At 40.6% G+C, this 17,750-nt stretch overlaps 1 protein-coding gene across 4 annotated transcripts in view; it reads left to right on the forward strand.

Moving 5' to 3' along the window:
• Positions 1–16,255, forward strand: part of MAP2K4 (mitogen-activated protein kinase kinase 4) — a 107,048-nt gene extending 90,793 nt beyond the window's left edge. For 3 of the 4 annotated variants that reach the window (XM_081219866.1, XM_081219867.1, XM_081219868.1), the window contains 4 exons: positions 5,657–5,734; positions 8,130–8,278; positions 12,422–12,467; positions 13,663–16,255. In XM_081219866.1, coding sequence (XP_081075992.1) covers positions 5,657–5,734; positions 8,130–8,278; positions 12,422–12,467; positions 13,663–13,776 — 387 coding nt within the window. In that variant the 3' untranslated portion in view covers positions 13,777–16,255. Of the gene's footprint in view, positions 1–5,656; positions 5,735–8,129; positions 8,279–8,488; positions 8,571–12,421; positions 12,468–13,662 lie in introns of those variants that run through there. The other variant, XR_014014028.1, reaches the window with a different exon arrangement.
• The last annotated feature ends 1,495 nt before the right edge of the window (positions 16,256–17,750 follow it).

A 17,750-nucleotide genomic window follows, 5' to 3' on the forward strand; every position in this document is an offset into this window, starting at 1 on the left:
CCTGACTCACAGAAACCTGAAATAATAAATGTCTGTTGGTGTCAGCTGTTAAGTTTTGCGGTGCTTTGCTACACAAATAGCTAACCAGTACAAAGTGATTCATGTTAATCTTTTTACTTATTACTTGCTTTCAAAGCATTTTAGTCGGTTTCTGCCTTTCGGGACATATTAAAATTCTTCTTTTAGCATGATAAATGGTCAATTAAAAAATGAAATATTGGAAAAGGTCTGTTCTGTATTATAATTATATTCAGCACTTTTTTTTTTAACTGTTTATTTTTCAATATTTTTGGTAAGGGACTGTGTTGGGTCTTCATTGCTGTGCGCGGGCTTTCTCTAGCTGCAGTGAGTGGCTCTACTCTTCGTTGTAGTGCGTGGGCCTCTCATTGCTGTGGCTTCTCTTGTTGGAGAGCACGGGTTCCAGGCGTGTGGGCTTCAGTAGTTGCAGCACATGGGCTCGATAGTTGTGGCTTGTGGGCTCTAGAGCGTGGACCCAGTAGTTGTGACGCACTGGCTTACCTGCTCTGCAGCGTGTAGGATCTTCCTGGACCAGGGCTCGAACCCATGTCCCCTGCATTGGCAGGCGGATTCTCAACCACTGCACCACCAGGGAGGTCCCTGTTTAGCACTTTTTTGCCACTTTAATCTAAAAAAATAGAGGAGTTCAAAATTTGAAAACATTGAGATTGTCAATTTCTCCTTATTCCTTCCTTGGTTTTTATTTTATATACTTTAATACAAAGTAACTTGAGTTGTGTATTTATTATAAATTATATGTTTTGGATATAAAATTGTTTTATCTACTATGTTTTTGCTGTTTTTGTTAACATTATAGACCCTATTCTTTAAGTTGATATTTTCCTCTTGTAGTTAATTTTAAAAAGCTTTTTGTTTTTCAAATCCGTACTTCTGACTTAGATTTAAGATACAGGGTCTTTAATTAGTTTCATGGATCTTAAATCTCTACTCCTCTCAAAGAATACTTTTCAAAATATTAGAAGTACTACATGTACAAATAAAGAACGAACATGTGTCAAAAATATATTTAACTCATTAATGAGAAAACTGGACAGACAGGTTAGTGAAACTGGCTCAAAGAATATTTGCATAATTTTGTATTTATAGTCACTAAAGAAGGAATATTGCAACAAGATGGCTAATCAAAATATAAATTTGCGGGGCCTCCCTGGTGGCGCAGTGGTTGAGAGTCCGCCTGCCGATGCAGGGGATACGGGTTCGTGCCCCGGTCTGGGAGGATCCCATATGCCGCGGAGCGGCTGGGCCCGTGAGCCATGGCCGCTGGGCCTGCGCATCCGGAGCCTGTGCTCCGCAACGGGAGAGGCCACAACAGTGAGAGGCCCGCATACCGCAAAAAAAAAAAAAAATATATATATATATATATATATATATATATATATAAATTTGCTAATTATCTCCAGGTTAATAAAATAATAACTTTTGGGGTTGTTGGACAGAAATCATTTGCATCCCTACCTGACAAAAATCTGCAGGTTATTGTGTAACTTAAGTGTCTGGGCCCTAATGAAACAAGTACACTTACACAGTACTTGGGCAGGCTTGCTGGTGCTCCACTGTGACACTGAAAGGAAATGGAATCCTTTTTTGGATTTATTTCCCGTTGTTGGATAAGTTTTTCTAACACACACATGCTAGACATTACAGCTGTTTGTGACATAAACATACAGCAGTTTTAGAATGACATTAGCGCTGTAACCACAAATAATAGGTGCCCATTTTAAGCATACAATTTGAATTTTGACAAATGTAGTTAGTCATGTAATCACCACATCAGTCAAGATATAAAATACGTCTCATATTTTATAGGATCATTGGTTCTATTTTCTGTCACTGTCGGTTAGCTTTGCTTTTCCTCGAGTTCTTTAGAAATGCCATCCTACAGTCTGTGCTTGTTTGTGTGTGCTTTCTTTTGAAGATGTATCGATGCTGTCCGTGTGTATTTGTTGTTCAGCCTTTTTATTGCAGAGAAGTTGTTATTGTATCAGTAGACCACAATTTATCCATTCTGCTGTGAGTATCTTGTCATTGCTGAGTTTTTTAGTACCTGTTATGTGTATTAGTCGTTCAGTCATTTTATTGTGGAGAAGTTGTGCATTGTATCAGTAGACCACAATTTATTTGTCCATTCCACTGTGAGTATCTTGACGTTGCTGAGTCTTTTAGTACCTGTTATGTTTCTCCATTGATTTAGATCTTCTTGCTGTCTCTCAGTGATGTTTTATAGTTTTCAGTGTGGATCTCTTGACCACCTTTTGAATTTATTCCTGAGGAATTCATGTTTTTTGATGCTAATATTGTAAATGGGATTTTTAACTTTTTCCCAATATTTTGCTATTATTATAGAGAAATAGAGCTGGTTTGCATATTTTGACCTTGTGTCCTATGATCTTGCTGGTTTCACCATTAATTTTAGTAGGGATTTTCTAACTAAACAGTTGTAGATAGAAATCCAAATGTTTGTGAGTAAAAGCCATGCTTTTCCCCCCTTGCCTTTTTGTACTGGCTGGGACCTCCAATATAATGCTGAATAGAAGCAGTGCCTTGTTCCCAGTATTAATTAGGAAGGACGTATTCTGTATTTCACCACTAAATATGATGTTAGCTGTAGGTTATTTTACATACATTTTATGAAATAAGAGGTTTCCTTCTCAGTATGCTAACAGTTGTTGAATTTTATCAGATTCTAATCCTACATCTGTTGAGATGATCATATGATTTTTAAAATCATTCTATAAATATGGTACATTACGTTGATTTTCAAGTATTAAGCCCATATTATATTCTTGTGATAAACCCCACTTGATTATGATATATTACCACTTCATATGTTGCTAGATTAGATTTGCTTATATTTTAATAATTTTTGTGTCTGTATTTATGAGGGATATTAATTGTCTTGTTTTGGTCAGGTTTTCATAAATGGCTATGCTGGCTTCATAAAATGGGTTGAGAGGAATACCCTCCTTTTTTGTGTTTTGAGAATAATTTGAGTAAGACTGGTGTTATTTCTCCCTTGCATGTTTGAAAGAGTTCCCCAGTAAACTTACCTGGGTCTGGACTTTGTGGAAAGGTCTTTAATAACAGATTCATTTAAAAATTTAAAAAGTTTTGCAGTTATTCAGATTTCTACATTATTTTTCATTTTCAAAGGATGTCTATTTCATCTGTTTCTGTAAGATCAATAGTAATATCCCCTCTTTCATTCTGACTTTAATAATTTGAGTCTTCCCTCTCTTTCTCTTCATCAGTGTAGCTAGAAGTTTGCCAATTTTGCTAATCTTTCCAAAGAATCAACTTCTACTTTTGACATTTTGTATTGATTTTTGTTCGCTGTTTTACTTCTGCTTTACATTTTATTACTCCCTTCCTTCTCCTTGCTTTGAGTCTAATTTGTTCTTCTTTTCAGTTTCCTTAAAGCTGTCAAGTTAGGCTGTTGATTTGCAATCTGTCTTCTCTTCTAATATATGCAATTACTGCCATAAGTCTCCCTCTGAGTAGTACTTTCACTGCATCCCACAAACTTTGGGTAATTTCATTTTGGTGATTTCACTTTCATTGAAATTGAACATGAGTACTGTGAAATAATTTACTGAAATTATTTCAATAAATAATTTCATTGATTACTTCATTTTGTAACTTCATTTTAATAATATTTAGTTCAGAATATTTTTAAATTTTTTCTTGAGACTTCTTCTGTGATCCATGTGTTATTTAGAAGTGTGTTCTGTTTTTAATTTTTTCTTGGAGTATGGTTGCTTTACAATGTTGTGTTAGCCTGCACTGCACAACAAAATGAATCAGCCATACACATACAGATATACCCTCCCTTTTGGACTTCCCTCCCATTTAGGTTACCACAGTGCATTAGGTAGAGTTCCCTGTGCTATATAGTATGTTCCCATCAGTTGTCTATTTTATACATAGTATCAATAATGTATATATGTCGATCCCAGTCTCCCAATTCCTCCCACCCCACCCCTTTCCCCCTTGGTATCCATACATTTGTGATCCATGTGTTATTTAGAAGTGTGTTGTTTAGTCTCCAAATATTTGGGGATTTTTTAGATATCTTTCTGTTATTGATTTCTAATATAATTACTTTGTGATCTAAGAACATGCCTTGCATGATTTCAGTTTTTAAACATAAAGTGTGTTTTATGGCCCAGATTATGGTTTATATTAGTGAATGTTCCATGTGAGCTGGAGAAGAATGTGTATTCTGCTGTTGTTGGATGGAGTATTTTCTCTCGTGGTTGACTATCTGGGATTTTTATGTAATGTGTATCTTATCAGGTAAATAAATATATTTATATCTAAAAGTAAAAGTGAAGAGCTTCCAATGAATATTTATGCAACACAGTACTCATATTCAAAACAAAATGCATAGGTCTCCAAACTAATTGTTGCTGACATGCAGAGAACATAACACAGTGACCATTATGCGTCTCTGGACATTTCTTTCAACAGCAGTTACTGTCAGTCTTAGCTAAGGATCCATTGTCAGCTCTGTGCTACTGATACCCTCTCTCTCTTTTCTTTTCCATCTCTGGCACACTATGTAAATAATGGTCCCTTATTTCAAGGAAATGTAAAAATGCTCCTTTCATAGAAATTACTAAAAATGATTTTTGCTGGTTTTATGATAGAATAATATATTATGATACTGGCAATGCCTTAATTTGGTTAACAATTAGACTAATTGACAAATATCTTTAAAGATATAGATATAAATCTATATCTTTTTTTAAAATTTATTTACTTATTTTTGTCTGCGTTGGGTCTTCGTTGCTGCGCGCAGGCGTTCTCTAGTTGCGGCGAGCGGGGGCTACTCCTCGTTGCAGTGCACGGGCTTCTCACTGCGGTGGCTTCTCTTGTTGTGGAGCACAGGCTCTAGACGCGTGGGCTTCAGTAGTTGTGGCACGTGGGCTCAGTAGTTGTGGCTCGTAGGCTCTAGAGCGCAGGCTCACTAGTTGTGGCGCACGGGCTTAGTTGCTCCATGGCATGTGGGATCTTCCCAGACCAGGGCTCAAACCCATTTGCCTTGCATTGGCAGATGGATTCTTAACTACTGCACCACCAGGGAAGTCCCGTAAGTCCCTGTATCTTTAAAGGTATAGATATTTAGCTTTATGATAAAGAGTGAGTGGAGCAATTATAATAAATTTAGCTCATACTTGCTTTTGTGTCTCAAATATACTGTGGTATGTCCTTATTCACTGAAGCAAAAAGTGATAAGATCCTAAAACTTAGTCTTTTTTTTTTCTTCTTTTTACCATTACTTGCTACTAATCTGGCCCTGTAATTCTTTATGTTCTTCCTTTTTCCTCCCCTTTTCTCCCTCTGTCTGTTATCAGCTTCAGTTTTGTAAACTCTTGTGCGTCCTTAGGGGGAAAAATTAGGCTTGTATTCCCTTTATGGAGGAAGCCGTTGAGTTGGGTCTTTCCTTGCTGTTCATTTTCAGTATAATATTGGCTTCCTGTTACTCCCAGTCTGTCCCTAGACATGGATTCCTCTAGTAGTGTGCTGGCATTCTGGCTGCCTACCCAGCTCCTGCTTCCATTACTTGCTCCTGGAGGGTGTGTGTAATGAATGACTGTGATTTCTCTTTGTGTTTTAGCCTGAAAGAATAGACCCAAGTGCGTCACGACAAGGATATGACGTCCGCTCTGATGTCTGGAGTTTGGGGATCACATTGGTATGTTCGTGTTCACTCAACCTTGTCGTTGTCGTGTTATAAGACATTTAGAGATAAAAGAAAATTTAACCATAACCAGTCTTTCACCACTCATAACATATCTGGTCTCTTCTAGTCTTTGATTTTATATACCTATTTCTCCCTGCCCGCCAAGTGTAGAAAAACAAGTTTTTATCTTAAAACTCAAGCTAGAGTTGATTATTCCCCTTGTGGTTTTGTGAAGCGCCTAGGACTCTTTAATGTAGTGACCCTGGATCTCTTGGCCACAGATACTAGGAGTCAGAACTGCGCTCAGAGCAGGAACAGGGAGGCCAGCTCACCTGCGGTCAGTGCAGCAGTGCAGCTGCGTCCCCATCTTAAGCAGGAGTCGTATGTCCAGTAATACTGTGGACAGTGTGTGTATTAGGTGCACATACTTATATGTATGAAGGTAGTTATATACTACTTGGAATCTTTTATTCACCGAATAGAAAAGTCACACATGCTGAAAGTAATTCCATTGTTGAAGGACAAGAACCATCGAGGTGACAATTCTCAGTGAAAGTTCTGCCTTAGAACAACACTGAGCGAGAATAGTAAGAAGACTACTTAGTTTGTAACTAACAAGCACGATGAAATAAACTGTCTCACCTGTGGACTGTATTGAAATTTTGGTTCTATTTTAAAAATAGATTTATTTGCTGATTTCCTTACCACCAAAATTTGTTTTGAAGTTTTAGATTTATTTTCTTGTGCTTGCTGTTTTACCAGGGCTGAATGGCATTTTTCTGATCTCAGACAGAGCAGCTTCTTCCACATTGGATGTGAATTTTCCATCAGTATAGGTGGGGCTGTGTCCTGTTTGGTAGGCAACCCAAAACTTTTCCTCCCATCTTCAGTAAGACCCCAGAGCCCCGAGACACCAGGTTCAGAGCAGTGAACTATTCCTGTAGCTTATTAAATAATCTCCATTTGTTTATTGGCATTATATGGTACTCAGATCCTCTTCCTGAGGATCACACACCCTTGTGAGCTGTCCTTGGTGAGTCACTGTGCCACACCTAATGAATTCTCCGTCTAGAGACATGAAGGCTGGCAGCTCAGCTCTGCACAAGACTCCATCTGGTTTCCCTTGTGAGCAGACATGGGAGATACCTCGTGGAGTCTTTTCTCAATGTGAAGCCACTAACCAAAGGGGATTCCTTCCCAGTTAGTCAGGAGAGAGCACAGAACTTGGGAGTCTTTTAGGTCTGGTGACTGGAGCAAGACTTATAGCTACCAACTGAGACAACTGTTTGCATATAAGGGATAGTCACGATTCAGAAATACCTATCTATGTCCAAGCCAGTTATGCTTAAAAAGCAAGTTTTTACTTCATTGTAAAAACAAAATTTTGTTCTGTGAAAGGTTTTAACATAGGAATTTTTTTAGCAATTTCCTTTAGTACCTCTGGCTAAACTTTGTTTAAAAGCAAGACGTTCAGTACTTATAATTGCTTTTTAATTTTTCATAGAGACATTATTTTCATATAATTTTTAAAAAATTATGAGATGTGTGAAATTAACTTCTAAGATCCTAAGTCTTTCACCTTATGATGTTGTATCCTACTGTTTCCTTCTCTTATTAAAACCTGTTCTCAAGAATGAATCTAATGAAGCAATTCCCATTGCTGTGAGTAATCAAGGAGGTTTACTTCTTCCCAAGCGTTTGTATTTTTATCAAAAAGAAACCTCAGCCAAAAGAGTGGATTTGCGCGTGTGTGTGCGTGCCCACCTGCCTGCTTTCCCACAGGCGCATGTACAAGTGGAGATGGTGCTGAGCTGGAGGAGGCCTCCTCTGGGGAAGAAGGCCCTCCCGTACCAGCTTCCTGTTGGAGGACGGCTTTATGATTGCTTGCTCACCTTCCTTTCATTGTGCAAACTGGTACTTTAATACTTGACTAAACTGACAAAATCAAATCTCAGTGGAAGAAGCTCCAAAACGGTCTTCTCAGATAGTGCTCTGTCTGTCATGTGCCATCATCTCTGATAAGTTTGGGGTCGCCTGTCAGTGCATGTAAAATGGGGTTCATTTAGGCCATGCTGCAGATTTAAACCTAGTTCTTGGAAAAAGCACAATTTCTAGGTTTCCATTGTCCTCAGAACAGAGTGGGAGAAAGATGAGAATACAGTTCACAAATATGTTTGACCTGTGGCAGATATGGACGTACTATCTTGATTTCTAAGTATCCCTTCCACTTAGCCATAATAATTCTGAAGATTGCACCTCAGCCTGATCTTGATTTGAGTCAAGGCTTTTTCAAGAGTTTTGCTTGGAGTTTAGATTTACAATGTGGCCTTTCCAGTGAGGAGTAATAAGTACTGGATTAATAAGTAATGCCCAGTGTATTTTGCTTTTTCCTCTGTGTTCTCTTTAGTACGAATTGGCCACAGGCCGATTTCCTTATCCAAAGTGGAATAGTGTGTTTGATCAACTAACACAAGTTGTGAAAGGAGACCCACCACAGTTGAGTAATTCTGAGGAAAGGGAATTTTCCCCAAGTTTCATCAACTTTGTCAACTTGTGGTGAGTATTTGATTTATGAATGCTCAGAGATATACGGTGAGAGGATAGTGAGGTAATTACTTAATCTTAGCAACATTGGTACTTTATACTGGGGAAGGGGAGCCTTCTTCATATCGCTCTGTCTTCTCAGCTGGGACTCTGGATCGCTATGGCTACATGGAAGGCTCCAGCTAGCCTGGAGAGGCATCACTCTCTTATTCTGCTACTCAGGTACTGATGAAAAACAGATGTGGGTGGTGGAGAAGCTGCTGCCTCCAGATTTCTAGTACCTTGTACAAGAAATACAGCCTAGGTGAGATTGATCATCTTATTCTGATGTGGTTCTAACAATGAAATTGTACCAGAATCACTTGGAAGCTTTTACTAAGTTAAGATCCTGCCAGATCAGACTTTCAGGGGTGGCTCTCTGCTCTGACCTGACACATAACCCAGCTGGGTGTATGTAGTAGTGTCAGGCCCAAAGCTCAGTCGGTAGAACCATATACTGGCTCACAGAGACCTTATCCCAAGGAACCTTATTCCAATAAGATTCCTTATTCTAGGAACCCCACGCCTGATATTGTTCACTCCCCTTTTTACAGGTGTGTATGTGTTTGTAGCATGTAAGAATAAATATACACTGATATGGCAACAGGACAGTCGTGCCTTGTTATCTAAATTTTAAATAAAACCTGTTTTGTTATCATTTGAATATTTTTGATAATTATTCTGTTTATCCAACATGATTTAAAAGTAAGATATATTTATGAGCAAAAAGCCAGAGCATTTTGTATATTCTTCTTTTCATTCTTGAAAATGCTTTTCTTTTTCTTAATTTTTTCTTTCCAGGAATGCTGTTTTCTCTCTACTCTTTTAGGTCCTATAAGACTAAGACTTAATGTTTCACGGTCTAGCATTGCCCTCTTTTTGAATATGTAGAAAACATTTGTTTGACTCCAGTTTTCAAGTCCCTTTCATCTTCTCTAACCAAATTCTACTTTTGTGTTGGTTTTCAGAGGGGAGAAGAATACCTCAAGATTTTTAGATAGAAGAGGGCCATAAGGATGACTCAAATTGGCTGCTTTTTCCTTTTAAAAAACAATCTACTTTTACCAGTTTGCACACATATATACAGTATATAATTGCAAAATGTGATCATTTTATATATTCCACTTTAATGAAATACTTGGTTAAAAGAATCTGTGTGAGTCATGAGCATAATATCTAAAATAATCACCTGGGAACACTCCACCAGGATTGCTTTCTTCTTAATTCCTGATCTCTCTATTGGTCTTGTTTTATATATATATATATATGTATATATATTTTTATATTTATATTTACTTTTTATTTCTGTGTCCCGTGGTGCAAATTCTCTCCCATAAATAATGGTTATAGACTTGAATCTCACGTTGTTTTCCCTGAGTAGGTATGTAGTTCCATCTCATTCCAGATCATTAAGGTCTTACAGTTGAAGTATTATCTGTTTTTGTGATATGCTCATATCAGCTCTCCACATTTGTCCATTCTCCCTTCTACTATCCCTGAGCATTTTCTGTTATCTGGCCTGGATCATTCGGATTCCTATTTGGTTTCCTCCTAATCCAATACCACCTTGTTCCAAGCCATTTTCCTTCTTTCTGTCACAGCTGTATTTTTTTATGATGCATGTCTATCCAATCATTACTTCGTGTTGAAAACTGTTTAGAATGTGCCTTCTTAATGGAGTGCTGTCACCCCCAAGGGACAAAAATTTGTTCAGGAGAGCCAGAAAACCTTGCATAGTATAATGGTTTGTAGCAGATATGCAGTATTTAACTGTCATGGGAAGAGAGGGTAATAATGAAAAAATGAAGCATGAAGTCTAATGCTAAGAAAAGCAACAAATGAAAACCTACCATATAGCTCAAGGAACTCTACCCAGTGCTCTGTGGTGGCCTAAATGGGAAGGAAATCCAAAAAAGAGGGGATAAATATATACATATAGCTGATTCACTTTGCTGTACAGTAGAAACTAACACAACATTATAAAGCAACTATACTCCAATAAAAATTAATTTAAAATAAAAAGAAAGAAACGCAACAGACTAGAACATAAAGCTGCTTTTAATGGAGATGAGATTATGGAATAGTCTAAAATACACTTAAAATAAGTATATTTAAGATGCCCAAGGAAGTAAAGGTATAAGTTTCATTAAAACTGAGGAAGAAGTAAACAGAAATGAAACAGTTGGATATGAAAACTAATTAATTAGAAGGCTTGGAAATGAAAAAACATAGCTATTGATACAAAGATACAACAGATGTGATGTACTCTGGACTGGAAACACTTGAAGACAGAGTTGGGGAACTGGAAGATGGACTTGAAGGGTTTCCCCAGCATGATGTAGACTAATATGTATGAAAGAAAATAGTTAAAAATCAGTGAGAAGAGAATGAGTAATTCTAAGATGTATGTAATGGAAATGAAAAACAAATCTGAAAGTGGAGAAACAATATTTAAGGAGATCATAGTGGAAAAGATTTGAGAATTGATCTAGGATAGGTGCTCAGATTTCAGTTAAAGTTTGTATCATGTAGGATAAATAAAGGTAAATTTATACGAAAATTCACTGAAGCAAAATTGCAGAACAATGATAAAGTAAGAGTTGGCCGGAGGAGAACTTAGAGTACCTGCAAGAATGAATGAATCAGACTGACAGCAGACTCGTCATCAGCAGCACTAGTTGCCAGAAAACAGTAGAGTCATAGCTCCAGAGTGCTGAGGAAAAATAATTGTCAACCTCATCCTGAAGTTTTATACATGGGCACTCAATTATCATTCAAAATAAGGAGGAAGTATAGATTTTTTTTTTCCAGGAAGGGAAAGCCTGAGAGTTTACCATTCATAGGTTGTTTTGAAAAGATATATTTGACCAAGAAGAAAAGTAAGCCCAGCAAAAGGGTGTTGCAGGTTGGTTCCCTGGAAAGCAGGCTTTGGGGACAGTAATAAGTGTACAGGAAGTTGGTTAAGTGGTAGGTAGTGATCTTTGGGTCAACAAACAGCAAAGGGAGGGAAAGCAAGGCTAGGCAGAAAGGGGAGTTGGGCTGCAGTGCAGCCTCAGCCCAAGCCTCCACCAGCCCTGTAGGAAGCTGTGAAGCTGGGCTGGCCCTCCAAGGTTGACTCGTTCGGGAAGAGGGTCTTGGATTTTTATGCCCCTTTGTGGATCAGTCATTAGATACAGGCTGGCGCCAGAAAGCCAGGGTGGCTCTCTTCAACTGATGCCATCCCTTAGAAGCCACAACCGAGGGCTGACTGCTGGCAGACCTCCCGGCAGTGGAGGAGTAAGTCCTTCTTACTTAGCATCTGTGTAGCACAGTGAGGCGTCCACTACAGAAGGTGCAGTTGTGAAGAACAGCACCGAGTTTAGATATAGGGGACCTCTGTTGCCCAGATTCACGTCTGATACTAAAAAAATGAATGTAATTGAGGTTGGAGGAGAGTGGTGATTAAGGTACGGTCCAAGATAGATCAGGAAAATACAAACAAAATGAAAGCACTTCTGGCAACATTAATTAGACAAGGTAGAATTCAAGGGGAAAATGTCAGGAGGGCAGAGGTTTTTAATATATCAGTATAGTCCTTAGTGAAGTTATACTACTGTAAACTTTTGGAACAAAGAACACAGAATTAAGATACAGAGTGCAAAAATGTTTTAGTTCTAAGGATAAGTTTATAAAATTCATATGTAGTTTATCTCCCAGACTCGCTGGATTACAAGTTTCTCTTAGGGTAGTTTCTGTATATATGTGTATATATTTAGAAACACACAGGCATACAGACATATACACTTATAATTTTATACTTATACATGCATTCATACATTTAACTACATAGTATTCTAACATGTAGCTATGCCATGATTTATCCAATTTTCACCAGTTAACTTGTTTCTAATTTTTCACTAATGCTCCTACATTGAATATCTTAAGGATAAATCCTTAGATTGTAGATTGCCTAATTTTTTGTGTGTTTTTTATGTTTGGCAGGTTGTCTGCTTTGTGACTTTGTATCTGAAGGGAAAAAAACCTACTTATTTGATTGTAATACTTTGTTTGTGAAAATAAAAGTACTTGGGTAGCTGTGTGTCCATTTTAACGATGTTAATTTTTGTGTTATTTTAGCCTTACCAAGGATGAATCCAAAAGGCCAAAGTATAAAGAACTTCTGGTGAGTCTGAGACTTTGGGAACTGGAGATATCTCCTCACTCCTGAATCCTCCGGCATGCTGGTTCACTAAGCAAGCAGCCGGCCTCTCTGTCATAGACTGCTTGACCTTAATGAGTGTTGTTAAAGAATGTTTTAAAGCAAAGAGATTTGGAAAGAGAAAATTTGTAGGTCTAGTTTTCCTACTAATTTACTAGCTAGATTCTCATGGAAAACTTTGGCCTTTACATGTTATTAAAGCTACCCGAAGGAGTTTGAACATTCACTCTGAGGAGCCGTTTCCACCGCGTGGTCTGTGTGTGTAACACGGCCATAGGAATTTACTGTGCTTATCCTGCCTTTATTAAAAGCTCTCACACAAACTGACATCCTATGGCCAATTCTCATTTCTTTGAAAGTTCTCACCCTTCCGTGGAACTCGGACTTTTTAAGCAGTCTACCGGATCTGGCCTTGGTCTTGGCAGTGAAGAAAGTCCTGTGACGTAATAATGTGGGAATATTTTAGGAAAAGACCCACTTGTCACACTAGCTTCTGGTTCTCCAAGGATGTTAGGTAGAACTCCAGTCAACCCCAGCACTGACTCAACGTATTTGGTCAGTGTACTTAGCAAAGCTATGAAAGAAAAATATCACTGGGGGTGGAGGACGAAAAAGTGAGTTTGCAAGGCAGATACAGAGCCATAGGCTTTGGAGAGCACAGCGCACAAGCTCAGGGGAGAAGTTTCCATTGTGCCTCTTTTGGAGTGGGGGTCAGAAGGGTCGAAACTGAAACCTTTTTGTAAGGTCCTTCTGCTACATGTGGGGAGATACGGGAGGTTGGAGTTTATGCCTGTGTCCCACGAGGAATAGCGACCGGGATTCACGCAGTTCTTCTTGGCTCTCAGATGGCGGCGGAGGCTCCAGCTATGCTTTGTGCTGAGGAACGTACTGTCCTGGTACACAGATAAGCTTGCAGACCTCACAGCCAGGGCGGTTCCTCCAGAGCCTGACACCCTGCATCGCATCTCAGCGGCTCACACCCATTAACACGTCTGCGTGGAGTGCAGACTGTGCTTGCCTTGCTACAGTCATTTACAGCTCGACCTGGCCGGAGCCTGCAGTTCTGTGCTGTGTCGAAACTGGGAAAAGTTCCGTGTGAGCTCTGATGCGAATATTGATCATTTTTCTTTTCTTTTTCTGTTTTTCAATATTCTTGCAGAAACATCCCTTTATTTTGATGTATGAAGAGCGCGCTGTCGAGGTCGCATGCTATGTTTGTAAAATCCTGGATCAAATGCCAGCTACTCCCAGCTCTCCCATGTATGTCGACTGACATCGCTGCTACGTCAGACTCTAGGCAAAAGGGCTGAGAGGAAGCAAGACGTAAAGAATCTTCATCCCGTACCACAGTGTTTTTATTGCTCGCCCAGACACCATGTGCAATAAGATTGGTGTTCGTTTCCATCATGTCTGTATACTCTCGTCACCTAGAACGTGCATCCCTGTAATACCTGAGCGATCACACAGTGTTTAGTGCCGGTCAGAGAGACCTCATCCTGCTCTTTCGTGATGGACGTATTCATGAAATGTGGAAGTTAGTATGATCAATTTGTTGACCGTGATTAGATCACATCTTAAATTCATTTCTAGACTCGAAACCTGGAGACGCAGCTACTGGAATGGTGTTTTGTTAGACTTCCAAATACTGGAAGGATGCGGTGATGGATGCGCTGTGTCTGAACACAGACTCGGGCTGGAGTGAGAAGAGCGGGCACAGCCAACGAGACACATTGCCTTCTGGAGCTGGGAGACGGAGGAGGGATTTACTGTCTTCACCAAGTGCAATAGATTTACTGATGTGACATTCTGTTGCTTTACAGCCACTGTCAATGTCTGGGGATGGATGTACTTAGCCAAATTCCTTCCCTGTTTGAGATATCATGTTAAATCAGAGGGAATTTATCTTTACCAAAAACCACATTGCGTTCAGAGAGGTGAACGTTAAAAGATTGAGACAGGACAGAACGTGTTCTTTTCTCCTTCCCCAGTCCTCTGCTCTTCACGGGGGAGACTCAGGAGTCTGCCACTTGTCAGAGAAGGTGCTGATCCTAAGAATTTTCATTCTCAGAATTCGGTGTGCTGCCAACTGGATGTTCCACCTGCCACAGACCACCTGGACTGGAAGAAGAAAAAAGTATGGAGGGCAAAGTTTACAGATGTTTTTAATCCTAGAATCTTATCTGGAACAACTTGTAGCAGCTATATATTTCCCATTGGTCCCAAGCCTGATACTTTAGCCATCATAACTCACTAACAGGGAGAAGTAGCTGGTAGCAATGTGCCTTGATTGATTAGATAAAGATTTCTTCTAGGCAGCAAAAGACCAAATCTCAGTTGTTCGACATCACTGGCCCAGGTCTTCAGCTTCTGCATCTCTTTACCCACCTGTGTGGTCTATTGCCACTGTGTGACTTTTGCTTAATCCAATATTTCGCCTTTTTCTCCTATATCAGAAACATTTATAATTACCAAGGATGTTCCTTACCAAGGATTTTTAGCCCCCAATCTCTCACATGCTCTACCGTTTAAAAGGCTGAGAAGCGTGGGGCCCAGCTGATGTGGTAGGTGATGAAGGAGCATCTTTTCTAGAGATACCGCTCGACCAGAGGAGGATGGGAAACGGCAGTCTCTTAGGTGAGATCATCACCTGCGAGAATCTCTAGCAGATCACCACCATGTCTTGGAATTGGGAGTCTACAAAAACACAAAAACCAAAAAAACCCCCGAAGAACCCCAGAATAGTTCTAAGAGGTCATTTAAATCTGCCATCTTCTGCTGTCCTTCCTCCCTTAGCCATGGGCCGGATCTCCGTGGTTTCACTCTGGCCTCCCTGGCCCCGAGCGTTTGTGTGACAGTCGGTCAGGCAGCACCGTGAGTGGCTCACGCACACTGGAGTAGAAAGCTGCCGTGGTCTGAGACGCAGATGGGGCTGCGACGGAACCAACTGGTGGTAGGTGTTGCTGTGTCTCCTCCCAGGTGACGGTCACAAACACTTCTCAACAATAAAGGGAGAATGGTGCTGTTTACAGTTACATCCCTGTAAATTTCAGAATTCACCCGTGGTTTATCGCTTTGGTCCACTTGCCTGGTTTTCCTGTTTTCTCCCCCATGGCACCTGAAGCCCAGGCTTCCCAGTGCTCTACAGGAGGCCCTGCAGTGTCTGCCTCTGACCACACCAAGCCATCATCCTCCACCATTCCCGGGGACTCCAGAAGAATCTGCATCTCTGCTGTCAGCCTTCTGTCTGGCTCAGCATAGGGTCACTTTGCCATATACCAATGGAGATAGAAGCAATTCTGACTGTCCAGGAGCTAATCTGACCGTTCTGTTGTGTGGATGACCACATAAAAAGGCAATTTTAGTGTATTAATCATAGATTATTATAAACTATAAACTTAAGGGCAAGGAGTTTATTACAATGTATCTTTATTAAAACAAAAGGGTGTATAGTGTTCACAAACTGTGAAAATAGTATAAGAACTGTACATTGTGAGCTCTGGTTATTTTTCTCTTGTACCATAGAAAAATGTATAAAAATTATCAAAAAGCTAATGTGCAGGGATATTGCCTTATTTGTCTGTAAAAATGGAGCTCAGTAACATAACTGCTTCTTGGAGCTTTGGAATATTTTATCCTGTATTCTTGTTTGAATTCTTCCTCTATTTAAGATATATACATGGAATCGAAGTGTTTATGTAATAGTTCTATCCTTTTGCCTGCAGGTCAGTTGTAATAAATCTAGGATGTGATGATGACTTTGTAATTTGATTTTCTGAAGTCAGACCCTGAGAGGGGAAAATCAAGTCAATTCCATTAAATTATCTGTGCATTTCATATTGGGGAAAATTCTCTTCTTCTGGAAGTGTGTATGGCTTCTTTCTTTTTGTCCCCCCTTCTTCTGGTTGCTGTTTCTCTGCTTATTCTTCTTGGAAAAAATCTTTGCTTTCTGTTTGAGCGGGCGTGATGGTGGAGTCAGTTCAGATTTGTTTCTTTGTTGGTTGCCCTGGCCTGACCCAGCATTTATTACTGCTGAAGGAGGAGGGTGCCGTGTCATGGTGGAGAGACAGCCTGTAAGAACGCGGCCTGCCTCGGCCCGACATCTGGCTGCCAGCCCTGCTTTCTGCTCCCAGTCCTGTGGCTGCTGGGCAGGCATCAGGTGTCAGCTCATGCATTCATTCACGGCTACTCGAGAGAGGAGGAGGTAGGAGGGAGATTGTTGGGTCAAAGCCCTGCCGAGGTCAGACCTGGGAGGTTTATGGATGGAGGACAGTGGAAATGAGCAAAAAGCCATAGAGGCCTGGGAACTACCACAGAGAAGACCCTGGAGCTCCAGCCCCAGGGCTGACCTGTTGTGCTCCCACCTGTCGCTCATTGAGGACATCCTGACTCATTGAACGTAGACTAACTAATCCAGCACCTTTCCCTTTTCCTGTGCCTGCTGCTAACCTGATCTTGGAGGCAGAGACACCATTACAGAAGCAGGTGTGGTAGGTATCGAGCATTGTCCAAGGAAGGGTGTGGCCAGAGGCATCCTGGCCCCTCTGTCTGAGCCTTATCTGCTGGGAAACGGAGACCCTGTGGAGTTTCCAGATCCCAACTGAGCACCAGCTGTGCGCAAGACAGAGTGTCGTAGGTGAACCGTGTACTCCGTGCTTCGTGGACACTACCTATGTTTGCTAACCTCAGCTTATCCTGACTGTAGCCTTCTGGAGTCAGGTGGTAGAGGCCCTTTTTAGAGATTAGAAAAAAAACAAGGCTCAGAGAAGTGAAGTTCTGGCTCTGATAACAGGGGGCGGGGGGAGAGCTGAGATTCACATCCAACACTTATCGTAAGAAATTACATTAATTAAAACACGGCCATCGGGCTTCCCTGGTGGCGCAGTGGTTGAGAGTCCACCTGCCGATGCAGGGGACGCGGGTTCATGCCCCGGTCCGGGAGGATACCACGTGCCGCGGAGCGGCTGGGCCCGTGGGCCATGGCCGCTGAGCCTGCGCGTCTGGAGCCTGTGCTCCGCAACGGGAGAGGCCGCAACAGTGAGAGGCCCGCGTACCGCAAAAAAAAAAAAAAAAAACAGAAAAAACAAAAAAAAACACGGCCATCAAGAACGTGTTGAGCTGAGCGCCGGGTCACAAGCCTTACCAAGGCCTGCTTTGCTGTCTTGAAGCCCGAGGTTCTGGGGCCACACTGGGGCTTAGTGACCCCTGTGAAGGCAGCTGTGTAGAAGGTAGTTACTTAGAACCAACCAG

The sequence above is a fragment of the Mesoplodon bidens genome (genome assembly GCF_964165515.1).
Source record: "Mesoplodon bidens genome assembly, chromosome: 19".
Classification (NCBI taxonomy): Eukaryota; Metazoa; Chordata; class Mammalia; order Artiodactyla; family Ziphiidae; genus Mesoplodon; species Mesoplodon bidens.